The sequence below is a fragment of the Ambystoma mexicanum genome, chromosome 9, assembly GCF_040938575.1.
Source record: "Ambystoma mexicanum isolate Mex_15411 chromosome 9, UKY_AmexF1_1, whole genome shotgun sequence".
Taxonomy (NCBI): Eukaryota; Metazoa; Chordata; class Amphibia; order Caudata; family Ambystomatidae; genus Ambystoma; species Ambystoma mexicanum.
In genome coordinates this window covers 1,109,177,301-1,109,194,881 of record NC_090931.1, presented here as the reverse complement: position 1 = coordinate 1,109,194,881, position 17,581 = coordinate 1,109,177,301, and the positions used below count along the sequence as shown (strand labels likewise).

Below are 17,581 nucleotides of genomic sequence, written 5' to 3'. Positions count from 1 at the left end.
ACATGGCCTCCTCAGACCCCGTGTCTCCAGCCAGGCCTCCCCTTCAAGCAGGCCGCCCCCCTAAGACCACGACATACGTCATTCATTCACAAAGACACCCGTTTCTAATACTTTATAAACCACTTGATGTCTCATGAGAACATCTTTGTGCTTTGCAAGTTAACTCCTGAACGTGTTACCTGGCAACCACTGAGATCTATGCTAATCTGCTCATCGTCCTGCTATCCGTGAACTTCTGTGACCGCTTAGAGCAAACCCATCAGTGTGCTACCTGTGGCCACCCACCTATTCTCCTGCAACATACTGCTCTGCTTGCTGAATCCAACTGTTTGTTGGTCAAGGTAAGGCCATGTATCCTAGTCATATTTCGCAGATTTTTTAATTTCCATCTATTTGCGATTAGAGTACACAATAGTGCTATGTTCATTGGTCTCATTGCTATTGACTTGAGTTTCCATTGCTATGCTATCAATAGATCCATTTATTTTCATCTGTGTCTATTGTCATCGAATTGCATCCTTCGGGGGTCCAGTCTATAATGTAAGCATGTTTCCTTCTCGTGCAAGACAGAACATCCAAGGGACGAGTCACATGCTCAGATTTTAGTCACATCATTTATACATTTCTGCAACTTATGCAAATACTAAGCCGCACATAATGAACTGGTATAGTTCCTGCGACCAAAACAAACCTTGCATTGATCATTGTATGAATCATTTACTTTTGTATCAAATCTTCATTCTTGAAGATTGTATAATAATGTCGATATTTACTTTTCAGATTTATCAACAATGCCTGCCTGTTCGATTAGCGGTTGCCCTTCGAAGACCCATGCGAAATCTGAAGGCACTACAATGCATGTATTCCCGAAAACTGTTGATCGATAAGAGAATGGGTCAGACATTGCGGATATCCACTGGATGAGCTGGAAAGTAGAGTCCAACAAGTCTTACAGGACAAGAGGGGTGATTGATACCGCAGCTGCAGCCGGCACTTTTCCTTGGACATGTACACAACATCTTGGGTAACACAGAAGAATAAACGGCGAACGACACGGAAATTGCTCGAAAACGCTATTCCCACTCTATTCGTCCACATTCCGCCACCGGTGAGTCAAGTGTCCGGATTTAGCTTTAGGCCTTGCGGTAGTGTGTAGGTAGCCGAACGGATTAATTAATATTGTAGGTGTTCTATCCCTTGTAATAATTTCGATATTTATATGAGTGTATAGTTTTTTGAATAATGACATTTATCAATATATTCTTTTTCGATTTCATAACCCACAAACGCAATGTATATATATGGGAGCAGGGAACTGTGCTGTATTGAGCATTTTTCAAGTATTCTGTCGCCTTACATGGCTATTTTTAATATTGGCATTTCATTATCAATCATTAATTTACCTTTACAACTTCTTGACTATCCCTTGAATCTGAAGCAAGAACATTCTACATCCTTGACGTGGTCGCAGTTATCAACCACTTCTAGCACGTATCAGGTAATCTTACTAGGCTAATCCGCTACAGACTTTTATGCATGTCAAGTAATAGTTTTATTTTATCGTGTAATTATTTTACCAAATGTTTGGTTAGTGCTTTCCATTTGATATACACCTTAGTTATCGTCCACTGGTGTTTGTTTTCAGTTATAATTGGTGTTATCCATACTAATGCAAGTACTGTCTTTCAGGGAGATGCTGAAGCGTCCGCCACATCTACAACATTTCTAGATGGTCTTCACCAGCAGGAGGTATGGATACTGACAGCTCCATCGAGCGTCATCATCAGAGCTGGAATTCTTGTCGTTTGATTGTTCTACACAATGTTTCATTCGTGGATAGCCGTTGATATGTACCTGTGCTGTCGACCCCAGGTGTGTGTGATGTTTTCACTATTGTAATCCTCACTAATGCAAGTACTATATTTCAGGCAGATGGAGCGTCAAACCCTGCACTTGATGCAGAGCCGGACATTCAAGTAATTACAGGGGAAGTGGAAGCGGGACCATGCGTATACGAATAGGCGCAACAGCTTTCGGAAGTGCACACTACATTTGCAGCATCCATAGATATTCTTCAGCAGCACAAGGTATGGATACTGACAGCTCCATCATGCGTGATCATATAACGTGATTCCATTTGCTATACTTTCTTCCCTATTAACGCAAGTGCTGTGTTTCAGGGAGACGACGAAGCTTCCACTACAATCACAGCATCCAATTTTGATGATGCAGATGTAAATAAATCTGAGAAATAAGTCGATGAAATGTGATCATATTTAGATTTTCCTTGATCCTTTTGGACAATGCATCATTTGTGGTTATCTCTTTATATGTACCTGTGCCGTCGACCCCAAGTGTGTGTTATGTTTCCAATATTGAAAAGCATACTAATGCAAGTACTGTGTTTCAGGGCGATGCGGATGCCGCCTCTCCAATACAACCATTCATGGCAGTCCATGCAGAGCCAGAGGTATGGATACTGACAGCTCCATCGAAATAGATCACTGGTCGAATACTTGTCGTTTGATTGTTGCACACAATGTTTAAATCGTGTTTGGCTATTGAGATGTACCCGTGTGTTCGTCCTCACGTGTGTTTTATGCTAACAATATTTTGATACATAGTAATGAAAGTACTATGTTTCAGGGAGACTATGGAGCCTCATTCCGTGCTGTCTATGCGGATACAGAAAATAGTCGTTGCAGCGCAAGAGGAAGGGAGGACATGCGGAAACGAATCGGAGCTACAGCGTGCAGATGTTGAAGGTCGAGTCAAAAAAGTTGCAAAGAAAAAAAACAAAAAAAGGTTAGTTACAAACAGTTCATAACTTTAAAAAAATGTTTGGGCTGGGGACTATTATGTTTTTTCCAGTCAATTGGACTACACTTTATCTTGTGTTTAAACTGAACATCCCTTTTCCAATCTCTCCTCCAGTTACCCGTGGGTGTCAGAACTATACATACACAGACAGTGAAGCGAATGAGAGATGTTGCTTGCCAGACCATGTACACCATGGCAGAACTATTAATTGAGGCGAGGCGTGTTCAGGCTCGAGATGCTCATGTCCAATGGCCAGAACATGAATTAACTGTGTTTGGAGACTACAGCAAAGTTGCATTGGACCATAGCTACAGTGCGACCGCACCACCACAAGAAGATGTTATTGAATGTATTGAAGATAGCTCTGAAGTAGTTGCAGATCAATTCACACAATCTACACTCGCCAAAAAGTTGCCACCAAAAAACCTGTCGACATTGTTGTGTTCTCCCATCAATGTTGAAGTAATAGATGTCGAAATGACAGAATGAACCAGCCGCAGCATCCATAGACGCATCAGAACTTGATATCAGCGATATTACTTTCCAATGTGTTGAAATCTCCACAACGTCACAGGCCGAAACAACGTTGACAGTCTAATGAAAGAGCAAATACATTGTATTCGACAGTTGTTTGATGGAAATAAGTATGCTGAAATGTGTGCATTCCATTAGAGGGAAAGTATGTGGGAAGCCATTGGTTAATGTGACTCGTCAAATAAAAGGCAGTAACGTCAAAATAAATGCCGTCTGTAGATTAAATCATAGGTTCTCATGGTCTGCATAACCGATGCTGGGGAAACTGCCAGCAGGCAATCTACTGTGTGCAGCTGCATCACTTTTTAGTGGCTCCAGTTTTAGAAAGTTAGAGGCTTTCTTTCAGTTTGTGGGACTCCATTTCAATTCTAAAGGGCTGTACTACATTTACCAACGTGATTATCTGTTTGCGGCCATTAGTGATGCTTGGAAAATGGAACAATTGTCTCTAGCAAGTACATTCGAAGGCAAACGATTCAGGCTAGCCGGCGATGGACAGTGCGACAGCCCTGGATTTTCTGCCAAGTACTGCACCTACCACTTTCAGGACATGGATAGTAAGAAAATTGTGAGTTTGGTGGTCGTGCAGGTAACACAATGTACATCGTCAGTGGCCATGGAGAAACTAGGGTTTATAAAATCAATGGAATATATACAATCAAGGGGAATGCACATCGACCTCATAGCCACGGACAGACAGTTTTCAATTGCCAAGACAATGAGAGAGCAGTTCCCACATATTAAACATCAATTTGACGTTTGGCATCTTGCTAAATCAATCAATAAGAAAATCTCGGCTGCAGGGAAAAAAAAAGGTTTTGAAAGTATTTTGCAGTGGTCCCATTCTATCACTAACCATCTTTGGTGGAGCTCAAAAACTTGTGAAGGGTCAGTGGAAATACTACTTGAAAAATGGCGGTCACTGATGCACCACTGTACCAACGTTCACCGCTGGACAGCAAATCAACATTTCCACCAATGTGAACATGGCCCTTTGTCCCCAGAGGAGGCATGGAAGAAGTGGTTGATTCCATCTTCACCGACACACAAAGCCATTGAGAAGATTGTTTGACAAAACTCTATCAAGAGATTTGAGAGGACTGACAGAATTCTATCACACGGGAGATTTGGAGGTGTTCCACAATATGTGCCTAAAGTACAGGCCAAAGAGCTTGCATTTTAGCTTTCGGGGCATGAAACATCGCACTTGCGGTCTTGGCCCATAACAGCAATGTCGGACGTGAACAATCTAGGACTAGGGGTATAAAGTAAGGATGCCTCGCTACACTAAGGTGTTTTCAAAACGAAGTAAGCAATGGGTGATCAAACCAGTCTATGATGAAATGCAGTTCGACTTTGTGAAAGGCCTTATTGTTGCTGTGTTAGAGAAGCACAGATATGGAATTTTGGACGTTTCTGTGCAGAGCAGTGATCCATTGCCACCGAACATTGCGACTGCCATGCCCACCCGAAGCACAGCTGGTTGTGAAGTACAAATCCCGGTTTAAATAATTGCAATACGATTGTCTTTTTGTAAATAAATGTTATTGTACAATGTACCTGTAACCCTAACCCCTACCTTCACCATCATGGGTGGCGAACAAGCTGGGTGTCATCTTTGAATTCTCTCTATTCACTTCATATATGTGTATATATATTTTTCTCATGTCTCATCTCATGTAAATGTAAATGCTGCGCACTGTTAACGGAGGGGAGGCTTGCGTATTGCAAATAATAAAACAAACAAACAATAAATCTCACTTTTAACTCAACTCCTGTGGTACTTTATACTTTCCCTGACCTTCCGCCAAAAATTAAATGTCTCAATTTGGGCTGCAAAGCTCACAGACAACGGGGACAAAATTGGGGCACTTAGAACGCGCCAGCCAAGCGGGCCGTGGCATTTGGGAGAGAAGCCAGTTCGCATTTGTACATTGAGGTGCACTACATAGACTGATTCTAAACTTCAAGTTCTCACAGATGCCTATAATACGTGATGTTGAAAATAAAGAATGCGAAGGACAGCGGCTTTGATTTTCAGCTTGCGCCCAGATGAGGCCCACAAGTCGCACTGGAAGTATAAGGGTCTATTGTTTTTTGACATTGAGACAGGGACCATGCCGAAAGAACTACATTTGAAGGGGGTGCGCAATAACGTAAGAGACGATAAGGCAGAAAATTCAGAAACTAGACCGAGTTTCATTTTAGTTCAGTATACGAAAAATCGTTGTCAAGAGCACGGTCCGTTTTACAGACTGCATTACGAAGAGACACAATGGAAATTTCAAATATAATGTAAGTAAATCTTTACACGCTTTTATACCGGAATGAAGATTTAATGAATGGATGCATGAATGAATGAAGAGCTAGGAAAAGCAAGGTCCACTGGTCTCACCGATCTGTATCCTTCAGCCCCTTCTCCCGGCATTTACCTTGCACTTGCCACCAGCTGGCCCTATTTAATTTGTATTCAACTAACCATGTACAGCACTTTTATCCCCCCCTCTCCCATGCGCGATCAGAAAGACACCCGGCCTAGTAGGATCATTGTCTGTCTGCCTTTGTTCCCCACCTGCCTCGTCGCGCCTAGAAACACTTGAGTATAGGCGCGTTACAAATGCCATATCCTATCATTCCTCACGCATGTAGACTGTCGTTTATCACTGTGTGTTGGCCTCGATTTATTTCATTACTTTTCGCATTGATTTTAGAGCCGAACATACTCCATTGAACTATCCTTGCAAGCAAATAGTTTCTGATCGGCTGTAATAAATAAAATAAGTAATATTAATGAAGATCGGCTTGCGAGACTAATTATTTTTTTGTTTTCATAACAGGTATTTGCTCCCCTTCTGCTACTGCCATCGGTTTGAAACACCAGCAGATGGCTTTTACAGTAGACACCTGCAGCTTCGTGTGAACAACTGGAGCACACTGACAATTTTATGGGACGATCGCCAAGGGCCCACATGCCCTTACGCTGTACTAGTGGCTAGAAGCAACATATCAACCTTTACGATGGACTAGTGCCTAGTTGATGGAACAGCCTTGCGGTTCACCGTGCTTCCAAAGTGCTTCTTTTAACAAAAAGCAACACCCTGTGTACCATGGCGGATACAGATAAAAGAAAATAAATGGCTTTCGGAGTTCACATGGCAATTGCTGAATATTCTCTAAACATTTAATGTAAAATAAATGTACTTTACCAAATGTACCGTGTTGCTGTTTGATTTTAAAGTACAGTTTCATATTGCGAATTGTGGCGCGCTGTGTTGTGAGATGGTCTGTGTTGGTTTCCGGGTTCTGTGTGGAGTCGCGTAGAAGACGACTGGGCGCGTTTGCCTACGCAGCACAGTAACGTCACGGAGAGAGGCGGGGAATATGAATGTTTGGATAATGTCAGGCTCAGGGGCGGGGGAATTGATTTAGTGCCGCAGAAGCAGGTCAGCCATGGCGATGCGGCAAGTGATAGGATTATCAGAAAACGGCGGCGCCCTAGTGCTTGTTTTCGCATGTGTTTAATGGACGAAAACTCGGGTAAGGTCCATAGGAAAGTTTTCTAAAATCGAGCCACTTAGGCTTAAAAAACATGGCCGACCCGTAGGGACAATAAAAATGTTTACTAGACCATGCCTTTAAGTCACACCAACAAGTACGTACTCGGGGCAATTGAACAAGAGTAACTACAGTGATAGCATCAGATAAAAAAGGATTAGGGCCAAAGTCACGGGTCAAAAGTCTTTTGCTCAAGATCACACAATTCAGGGTAGTTTGCGGTAAAGTTTGTGGCACGGTTTCCGGACAAGGTTGGTTGATAGAAAAGTTAGTTCAAAGAAGAGAAGGACAAGCCCTCGGTTTGGAGAAAGATTTCAAACACTTTCACCGCGGTTGAACGAGACGGACAACCAGATTTGCACACTACCTTAAAACGGAGAGGGAGCTGTAGGCGAGGCGGACGTTCCTGGTGGTTCCTGCAGGTGTTCCTGAAGCGACTGTCGGACTGACACGAAGTAGGAAGACTGGAGGGTCCTGCACCACCCAGGGAAGAAGCCAGCAGCAGAGCAAAACTAATAAAAGGTGCACTCCTTAAAACCCAAGCAGGGTCCGACCTTTCTTGGTTATCTGCCCCACCGTAGCTCTGTACAGTGAATTCGACCAGAGGAGGGGTCCTGGCTTGTAGTTTGGGCGAACTGGTTGGTCCTACCAGCTCAAGGGAAGATGTTTCCTGGAGGATCTTCTCGGTCGTCGGATTCTGAAGATTCGGACCTGCAGCAGGGCTTCACCGGGCGGTTCAATCGTTGTAGGGGTCCTCTTCTGCCAGTTCCTCGTTGGTTCTTTCGTTCCAGTGGAGACTGCCTTTCCAGTCCCAGAGACCTGCTTTTTATGCAGTTTTCCCCCATTCATACAGTCCGGCTGTCAATCACACAGCAGGGTAGCTGTCCTGGCAAGGACAGTCCCCTAAGCCAATTAAACAGAAGGGTGACTTGGTTTACCAAGGGAACCCATGGAAGGGGTCAGAAGATCCCACCCTCACATCCTGCTTACCTAGACTTTCAGGCACCTTAAGGAGGGCTAATGCGCAGAAGCCCGTGAAAAGACAGCGAACAAAGGAATCATGCCCGGTGTGGCACGTAGAAAAAAAACACGAGAAAGACTAACAAAAAGAAATGGCGAATTAACCCAGCCGGAACCAAAATAAAATGTATTTGGTCAATCGGGTTTACGTTTGAGGCTAATGTAGCAGCCTAAAACAATACCACGTTTTTATAAGATAATTGCGGTAGAAAAGTTAGGGTAGTTACCACTGCCACCAGCCAAGTCTTAATGTTAAGGGAGCGAAACAAGGCTCGAAGAGGTACAGACAAAAAGGGATAAGAGTTAACCCTTTCCAATACTCTGTGTAATATGGGGTGTACTGGGTCTGCGGTTAAAAGTGACTAAAATAAAGTTAATGGCAACTTTACCTTTTCTGAGGGACAGTATTCAGCCCCAAAAAGTCAGGGGGAAGTTTTTAAGACAACCCTGAGTCACTGCACTGAAAGTGCTGTGTAACATAAAAAATATGAGGCCATGGAGTAGGTGAGGCTCCAGTGCTCAAGATCACACAAAAACTGAAAAAACACATGTAAGAGTGGGAATAAAGGCTCACACTCTTACCAGGTGAAAAAAATAAACCCTAGAAATCGAGCAAACCTGCTGAGTGACTCATTAGGTAAGGGAAATCAGCTATTTATGAGAATTCTCTGTAACCTCAGGTTAGGAGTCATCGCATTCAGGACCCCCAGGTCGATTGGAAGGAAGGGCTGCATCAGGCTCAGTTTACACAGCAGGCTCTACGGGAGCTGGAAACCTTTACATACATCTTTTCTTCATCTACCGCTTCAGTTTCAGCTCCAGTGATCGACTTGTCAGTAGCTTCCAGGATCAGAGTATTTATCAGGAAATAGAGCAAAACTTCTGCAATCTCGCCCTGCAGTTTACAGAAAGGGATGCTCTGGCTGTCCAATCAGGACAGCCAACCCACCACTGAGAGTTGGCTCCTTTCAGTCAAGGTTAATAACAAAGGGTTGCAGAGTTTTGGACTCCTCCTTCGCTTCCAGCCTCAGACTCTGGAGCCTTGCCAGGGAATACAAAGGACTCCGGCTGAAGAAAAAAATCCACGCAGGTCTTTCCCACCTAGAATGGCAAAAAAAGAAGGAGCCACCATTTTAGCTAAATGGTGGCCCTTATGTGCATTATCGACGCTGATTTAACAGTCTGCAAGTAATAAAACAAAAATGTCACTAAGGTAAAACCACTCGGTCTAGTTAATGATTTTTCAGTCATGTTATTCGAAGGCTGTCAAATCAACTGCGGTAATGCAAAGGAGGCTCACCACTCAGCTAGAATGGGGGGCTCCTCCTTTTTCACAATTTTTAAGTATCCTTGTTCTTTCTTAAGTCTTCTTTTGCCGTCTTGGTTGTCGTTTTGTCTTCAGCGGGAGTCCTTTGTATTCCCCTCCGAGGCTCCAGAGTGTCTGTGAAAGCAGGAAGTGAGGGAGCAATCCAAACACTGCAGCCCTTTGTCTTTGACCTTGCATGAAAGTAACCAGTGGGTGTGGGGGGGGGGGGGCACAGCCAGACCACCCCTTTCTGTAAACTGCAGGGAGTTTGTAGAGGTTGTGCTGTAGATCCTGGTAAAGACTAGGATTCTGGAAGCTGCTGCCAAGTCGACCTCTAGAGCTGAATCCAAAGAGGAAGATGATAGTCTGAAAGCTTGATCAGTTTACCCAAAACAAAATGAGAAAAAGGCCAGGGAAGTGAAACCTTCCAGTAAAGGATCAGGACAGTTTCAAAAAAATAAAATAATGAAAGAAAAAAAAAAGTTTGGGGTTCATAGAATATGGAAGAAAAGTTTCCAAAAGAGCAATCTTTCCCAACAAGCAGGGGTTGTACAGCCCTCAACAGGGGGGTGGACAAAAAACACTTTTAGACTGCCACATTTAGTGTATCATCAGCCTACTCTATCAAAGCAAAAACATGGTAATACCACAAGGCCTGGCACACATTTTAAGTACTTAAATAATTTTGTTAATTTCTTAGGAGACATGGAAACAGAAAAATGCTACAGGTCACAAAAACAAATGCATGGAAATAGTTAGAAAAACAATTACCTCAAGTGTATGAATGTAGTCTTTAAATATTCTCTTTCTTTCAGATTCTAGTGTAATGTCTTCAAATGCCTGCTCTTTAATAAACCTGTCCCGAACCTGTGTAAGGAATACAAGAATTTAGGGCTAATAGTATTTAATAAAACAATGTTTCAGATACACAGAAGAATAAAGTAACACCACTTCAATCGAGTTTATGCAAACAATAAGTAAGTTTATTTGTAAATCCTGGTTCTCAATCATGGTTATTGTCAGTGAGATTTTTAAACAATCCTAAGGTGTGGGCTGTGTAAGCACCTAACTTAAGGGCAGAATAGCACATCACCCAAGAGGAAATCTCGACTCTCCAATGATGTTACAAACATTTCTCTTAATGTGCCTTTCCCTCCATAGATTCCTATGAAAAAGCATTTTTTTTTGCTTATTTATTAACCCGGCCCTGACTTTGAGGTCAGTAAAGCCTTCTGCTTGACTTCATTCACTAACCTGTTTTGCTCATTTTTAAGGGGAAACGACTCATCCACAAGTCAATCAGTACTGAGAGACACTATTGAAATTCTTGTAGTTTTTACAACTACACACTTAAGATGGGATCTACGTGATCCGACCGGGGAGGAATGTCCTGCGGTTGGAAAGTTTGCATGAGAAAGGTGCGAACTACCAAAGGTTTGCACCTTTCTCATGTGAACACACATACATACCCACACGCCCCAGCCACAACCCCAACATAAACAAACCCCACTTACCTTCTTCACGCTGGGTCCCTATGGCACCAGTTCCCTTGCACTTCCGTGATCGGGAACCAACGCCGCAGGGTCCCTTTTTTATTTGTATTTAAAAAAAAAAAAAGTTTCATGGAAGGCTGCAGGGGTTCCCCCCGCAACCCAGTTCACTATACTGTGGAGGATTTTACAGTTTTATTGTATTCGTCATTTATATAGCGCCCTTTCCCCATTTGTATGGCCTCAATGTGCTGTGTTGTTGGAACGCCCTCGAGCACGAAAGTCCGTTTGTGGGAGATTCTAGTCCATGCGCGAGTGCATTTTGCCTGTGAGGACTTATGTGGGCTGACTAGACTCCAGTTAGAAGACCGTAGGTCAGGCATGTGGGCGGGTGCTGTTGGTGGTTTAGGATAGAGTGCTCGTGATGGAGACTCTGTGTGCCCAGACAAATCCGCTGTTCTTTTCAGGTTATCCCAAACAGACACTAGGGAGGACTATTCCTCAGAGGTTCCGAAGCCAGATTGGGCAGGGTCAAGGAGGTTGTTCGATTCAGTGAAATGGCATAGTTGCTTGTGTGCTGTGCAGTCCATGAGTTTGGCCATGAAGTGGGTTTTGGAAATGGATCAGTAGTTCTGGGGGACGAGTGGGTCGAGCGTAGGTTTTTAGAGGAGGGGTTTGATGTAGCAGGATTTTAATGCTTCCTGGAAGGTTCCCGATGTTAGCAGGTGGTTAAGGATTGAGCGTGCGATACCGACTGCACAAGTTGAAGCTAGGATGTTTTTGAGGGTGGAGGGTGGGCAGGTAAGGGTCTTCAGGGGAACCAGGCAGGCAGCTTTGTGCTAGGAGCGAGAGGAACTCCTGGTGTGAGATTGGAGAAAAAGAGGCAAAGGTGGTTAGGGCAGGGAATGGGCGGGACATTATCTCTAATTTAGAGATGACGGCAGTGTGCATCGATAACTATGTTGTGGAAGTTGTTAGGGAGAATTCTCATTCTATGGCTAATTTCCCTTACCTATAGAGTACCCCAGCAGCTTTGCTGGATTTGAAGCGTTTGTTTCTTTTTACCGGCTAAGAGGGAGACTCTTTTGCCCACTCTTAGGCATTTTTGCAATGTGTGTTCTAGGCTATTTTTGTGTTTAATGCCTATGGGATCTTTCTCAACACCATAGGAACCATCTTTATTCACATGTGTTACACAGCACCCTCAGTGCAGTGACACAGGGGTGTCGTAGCGACCCGCAAACAGACTCCATACCCTGAGACTGACTACTGTCTCCCAGGGCATGTAAAGTCCCCATTGACTTTACTAGTCAAATCCTATGAACCAAACCAGTTCAACCCATCTTACTATGGAGGTACTGGAAGGGGTTAATAGTCCCCCCCCCCCCCCACCCCTCCCCCATGTTCATTTTCGAGGGTACCGTACAGTCCCTCTCTCAAAAGTTTCTGGCTGGTGGCAGTGGTTACTACTATAAATATTCGACCGCAAATATTTCCCTATGGGATTTTCCCATTGTTCGACGATACTACTTTTTCTGACAGCCTCTAACATACTGCCGGTGCATTTTGATTTTAACTTTGCTCCGGTAGGTTTTATTTGCCAGAACTTTAATATAACTTCTTTCTTGTGTCTTTCTCTAAACTCCTAACCCAGGTCGGGGATCCTTTGTTCGTCATTTTGGCGGGCTTCTGCAGAGAAGCCCTCCTTTCGGCACCACTGAGTCTGGGGTGGGTCCATTGTGTGGGAGGGGGAGTAGGACCGTTGGACAGGGTCGCCTCTGCAACCCATGTCGCACTCTATCCTGATAGGCTGGTGGGTCTCCCACCAAGATGACCACTCCACTGTGTGAGTGACAGCTAGGCTGTATAAATGGGGATCTTTTTGCATAAAAGCAGGGTCCTGAGGACTGGAAGAGCATGACGTCGTCGTCGAAGAGGATAGAAGCCAAAGACATCTGCAACGACAACCACGGGTGAAGCCCTGCTGCAGCGTCTCACCACTTTTCTCCACACGACTCGAGAAGATCTTCACCTGCAAGAGCCTTCTTCCCTTGAGCTGGTGGGGCCAACCAGTTTGCCAATCGCCTTCCCGGACCTGCCTTGGTCGAATCTCCCAAACCCTGTACTCAGAGGCCAGATAGCCAGGCACCAGTCCACCCAGACCACGATTTAAAGGAGCGTACTTTTATTCGTCGGGCAGCACCGTGGCTGGTTTCATCCCTGGGTAGTGCAGTAACAAGCCTTCCTCCACAACGAGAGCATCTCTTCCTCTGCTGGATCACCCAAACTGCAGGAACTACCAGGAACAACTGCCACCGCAGGAGCCACTTCTTCATTTCAAGGTACATTATTCCACCAGGCCTGCCTTTCTTTGCGCTAGCACTAAGTGTTTTAAATTCTTTACCTACCTGTTGGGTCGGCCGCCCCTCTCTTAACATTGCCTTTTCAACTTCTGCAACCACCTTTTCAAATTCGTTAACCAAAGCCTTGACTGCAGCTACAAGAACATTTTTGCTCCTGGGCCCTGGCCCTGTACCACTGACTCTGGCAGAGGCCTACTGACTGGTCACATTTGTTAGACCCACCTTCTTTAGATTGATATACACTGAGAACTGTGTTGGTGCACCTATTTCTTCCAACTACCCTTGCCTTCGCATTTTTAAACCCTGTGAAATGCCATTTTGCTCAGTTTTCATTTAAGTATTGCTTATACTGATGCACAGCCTTGCTTAAACTGGTTCACAGACTGATGGGAAGTGTTGCTAGGGTGTGTAAGGAGCGGTTTCTATATAACTTGTGCTTTACCTCCTTGAGAGGAATTGTTAGAGGATCCCTTTCGTGTAGTAGTCACTGTGCCGTTTTGCTCAGTTTTCACTCTGGTTCACTTGGTCTACAATTTAACTTGGGAGTGTATATTTTTCTTTGACTTAATTTAACTTGCTTCATGACTGATACATGTGTTGCATTAGAAGTGTATAAAATAAATATATATCTACTTTTTAAATACAAAGCTTTGGTCAGTGTTTCCTTGTCCCATAGTCTAGTGGACCTATTGTGTAAACCCTGAATACTGCTCATCTCCCTCTTGAAATAAGTCTGACTGCTCAGCCACAGCTACCAACTAAATGTTTGTGGTACAGACTGATACCAAAGGGGATTTATTTCTCTCACCTGTAGTCCTAATCTTGTGTAGTGCTCCCTAAGTGAACTGCACTGGATTCTGCCTATCAGAAGTGCAAATTTTTGGCTATGTTCCTGGGTGAGTGAGAACCTTTCTCCCCACTCTCTTACTCTGGATTTGGGAGTAGTTTTGTGTGTCTCCATACTTTATTTTTGGAGTCACTCTCCTCCAACCTTATAGGCATCTAAATTAATTTTGCAGCACACAGCACCTTTTTTTGCAGTGCCGCTCAGAGCCGTTGGGCTAGCCTTTTTATTTGTATTCCCCTTGTGAGAACCAAATGTTCCCAAGGATAGAGGGATATTTTTAATCCTTACCTTTCCGTTTGTGAGATCAACGCACATCACCTAATGTGGATTGACTAGGTGTTACACTGTATCCCCTTTCTGAATGCTCCTGTAAGATTTCTAATACAGATAAAGGCAAACCTGAATGACTGGTGGCAGTGGGAGCGTTCTACCGACTTTTGTGTAATATGTACTCGCATTAGTTTTTACTGTGTTGTGCACACCTCACCATTGACCCAAAGGAGAAATTACTTACAGTAACGTTCTTAATGTTCTTTCTATGGATTCTTCTCCTACAGATTCCTCAGATATCTCCATTCCATCCTCAGCTACTCAGACATTTTTCAACAGGCGTGTAGTGCAGCTCGACTCACCTGTCGATCGGCGTCAGGGAGAATTCGAATTTCTGTGCTAATTCCCTTCAACCTTAGAGACCCCCAGTCCTTTGCAGGACTTTTTAATTTTAATCCTGGATTGAGTGAGACCTGTTTCTCACTCATGTATTTTTGATCTGACTTGTACTCTGTTTCTCTATGATTTATGAGTCTGACAAACTCCATAGGCATCGCCTTTGATATTGTGAGACAGCACCTTCAGTGCAGTGTCACAGAGAAGGCCTTTGGATTCTCCTAAGGTTTAAAAACCTTCCCTTGGGTAAACTACTGTTCCCAAGAATAGTAAAACAAAAATGACTTTAACCTGTTTTTCCCATGTAGGTCCAGTACACCCCATTTTATGTGGAGGAACTGGGGGGGGTTACTTAGTAGCCTCTTTTCCTACTTAAGTAACTTTTTTTTATGTTACCCTCACTCCAATTAATGGCTGGTGGCAGTGGTTTAATTTTTCCTACCATTGTGGGTTTCTACCACAAGCTGAATCCTCAGCTGCAGTAATGCACCCATGGATGCCCATTTTGTCAAAATGGCACTTGTCTTTTTCCACCATTTCTTGCTTGTGAGGTCTTACTTAGGTTTTACTCTGTGTGCCAAACCAAGGTCATTGACTTGACCCTTTTGTCCATTTTGTCTTTGGCGGGATTCAGTGCTGAAGCTCACCTCTGGCTCCAGTGTGTCTGGCAGGGCAGGAAGCGAGAGGTGCCCAAAACTCTTAGTCTCCTTGGTTACCTGAATGCACCCAGTGCTGATTGGCTGGCTATCCTTGGAGGACAGCCACTCTGCTGTCTGAGTAACTGCTAGGCTGTGCATGAATGGGAGAAACCTGCATAAAAGGTGAGGTCTCTTGAACAGAAGTCATAGTCGACCACTGGAAGAAACATCCAACGAAAGAAACTGGAAGAGAAAAATGCTGTACCCACCTGGTCCCTTAAAGTGCCTAGTGAAGCCCTTCTGCAGTGCTGAAGCTCCAATTTCGCATCGACTAGAGAAGCTCGGAACCGATGACTTCTTCCCTTGGGTTGGTGGGACCAACTGACCCCAAGACAAACTTTACAGGAACCCCCCTCTCCCTGCTGGCTGTACTTCCTTGCTGTTGCTGGAACCGAGTGCCAGGGGTCAGGAACACCAGAAACGATTGCATCATCTTTAAGCCGGACCAGAGCTCCAGGAAGATCCCGAGGACACTCCTGAAGCAGGACTACCCAAGCCTGAGCCACCTCAACAGAGTGCTGGACCCGAGGAGCAAGGGGAGCCCAAGTGTCTAAGAACCGCGGTGGTGCTATTGACTGGTAGCTGAACTGGCGAAGTACTGCTAGTTTGGAAACAGCCCATATCCGACGCCGGCCTTCGAACTGCAGGAGTCCTCCATTCATCCTCCCTCTTGTCCCCATGACTGAGGGCCAGGACCACAAAACCAGCAGGACTGCAACCTGAAAAGAAGCCAGCTGTATCATCATCTTCCAACCTAAGGTACCGTCTTAACTAAAGGGGTGCTTACCTTTTCGGTCTGTGTAAGGCAAGATTGTATGCAGTATCCTGTGGGAGACTGCACCAGCCTGGTCCTCTTGGCAATAGTTTACCCAACCTTTGGTATAAGCATCTACTACACAAGTTGGTAGAGAGCAGCCAGGCCTATCTCAACAGGGGTTAATGGGAGCTGTAAAAAAAAAAAAAAATAAAATAAATAAATAAATAAAATCGGTTTCACTTCTTAACTGTCTTTCTCCTAACAACCAATCATTGAGCTCTGGGTCATACTGCGCCCAGCCAATGACTGGGCTCTATCCGAAGCCCTCCTCTGGCAGCCATCTTCAGATTTGGTAGCACATAACGTGGCAGTAGGACCAAAAGAAGAGCCACAGAGGGGTAGCAGGAGGATTCACATGTGAATGCATGCCAGACCCATGCTGGAGAACAACATTTACAGGTAAGTAACTTGTTCCTTCTCCAGCATGTGGTCTGGCAAGGATTCAGATGCTCATGAATAAAGAATACATAGCAGTACACACATGCACAACCACGGGAGGTGGCAAGGCTCAACATAAGCATCTCTTACCGCCTCACCAGGCTCACCTTCAAGCGAACAGGTTGCGCAGCCCTGCCTGGCGGTTCCATGTAATGTCGCCACAAAAATATCACCATACAAAAATATTGCTGAAAAATTGTCATTTTTTAAGGCGACATTATTGCATGGAACATGCGGGGGATACCCCCGTAACCCCCAATTTTTTTTTTTGCCCCCATTGCCACATATATGGTCACCCAAATAATATCGCCACGGCGATATTAATACCTGATAACTGCCTGGCCGACTCTGGTCTCCTCCCTGGAATCCCTGTCGACTCGGTGAAGGTGTCCATCGACCTCCACATAGCAGCCATGCAGATGTCCAGCAGGTGCACACCAGACCGGAATGCCATAGTTGTAGCGATCGCTCTGGTCGAATGGGCTCTCGGACAGCCAGGCAACAGTCGTTTCGCCAACCGGTGACAATGGGTGATACAGCCGGAGAGCCACCTGGAAATGGAAGCTTTGGAGAGGGCCTTCCCATGCTTCACAGGACCAAAGTTCACAAAAAGTTGCAATGTCTTACGGAAACCCTTAGTGCGGTCCGTGTAGAACTTCAGCACTCTAACCACATCCAGCGAGTGCAAAGTCCTCTCAGCCGGCGAAGAAGGCGGCAGAAAAAAATACAATGAACTGTAGATGAAAGTCTGACGGCACCTTGGGCATGAAGAAGGGGTGCGCCCGCAGCACCACCCTTGTGTCGTGAAAAGTCAAATAAGGTGGTTTACAGGACAGGGCCTGAATCTCACCCACTCGTCGTGCAGAGGTGATGGCCACGAGGAACGTTGTCTTCCACGGCAGGAACTTCAGTGGTACTTGGTTAGGGAGAATTCTCAGAAATGTGCTAAATCCCTCCACCTTCAAGACCCCCAGCAACTTTGCTGGAATTTGAGGACTTGATTTTTTTAACCTGGAGAGAGCGAGAC

The 17,581-nt window shown here is 44.7% G+C and overlaps 1 protein-coding gene across 5 annotated transcripts in view; it reads right to left on the bottom strand.

Annotated features, from left to right (window-relative positions):
• Window positions 1-17,581, bottom strand: part of PRPF40A (pre-mRNA processing factor 40 homolog A) — a 1,435,679-nt gene that overhangs the window by 464,381 nt on the left and 953,717 nt on the right. For all 5 annotated transcript variants that reach the window (XM_069616434.1, XM_069616435.1, XM_069616432.1 and 2 more), the window contains exon 22: window positions 10,007-10,102. In XM_069616434.1, the coding sequence (XP_069472535.1) occupies window positions 10,007-10,102 (96 nt within the window). The remainder of the gene's footprint in view (window positions 1-10,006; window positions 10,103-17,581) is intronic.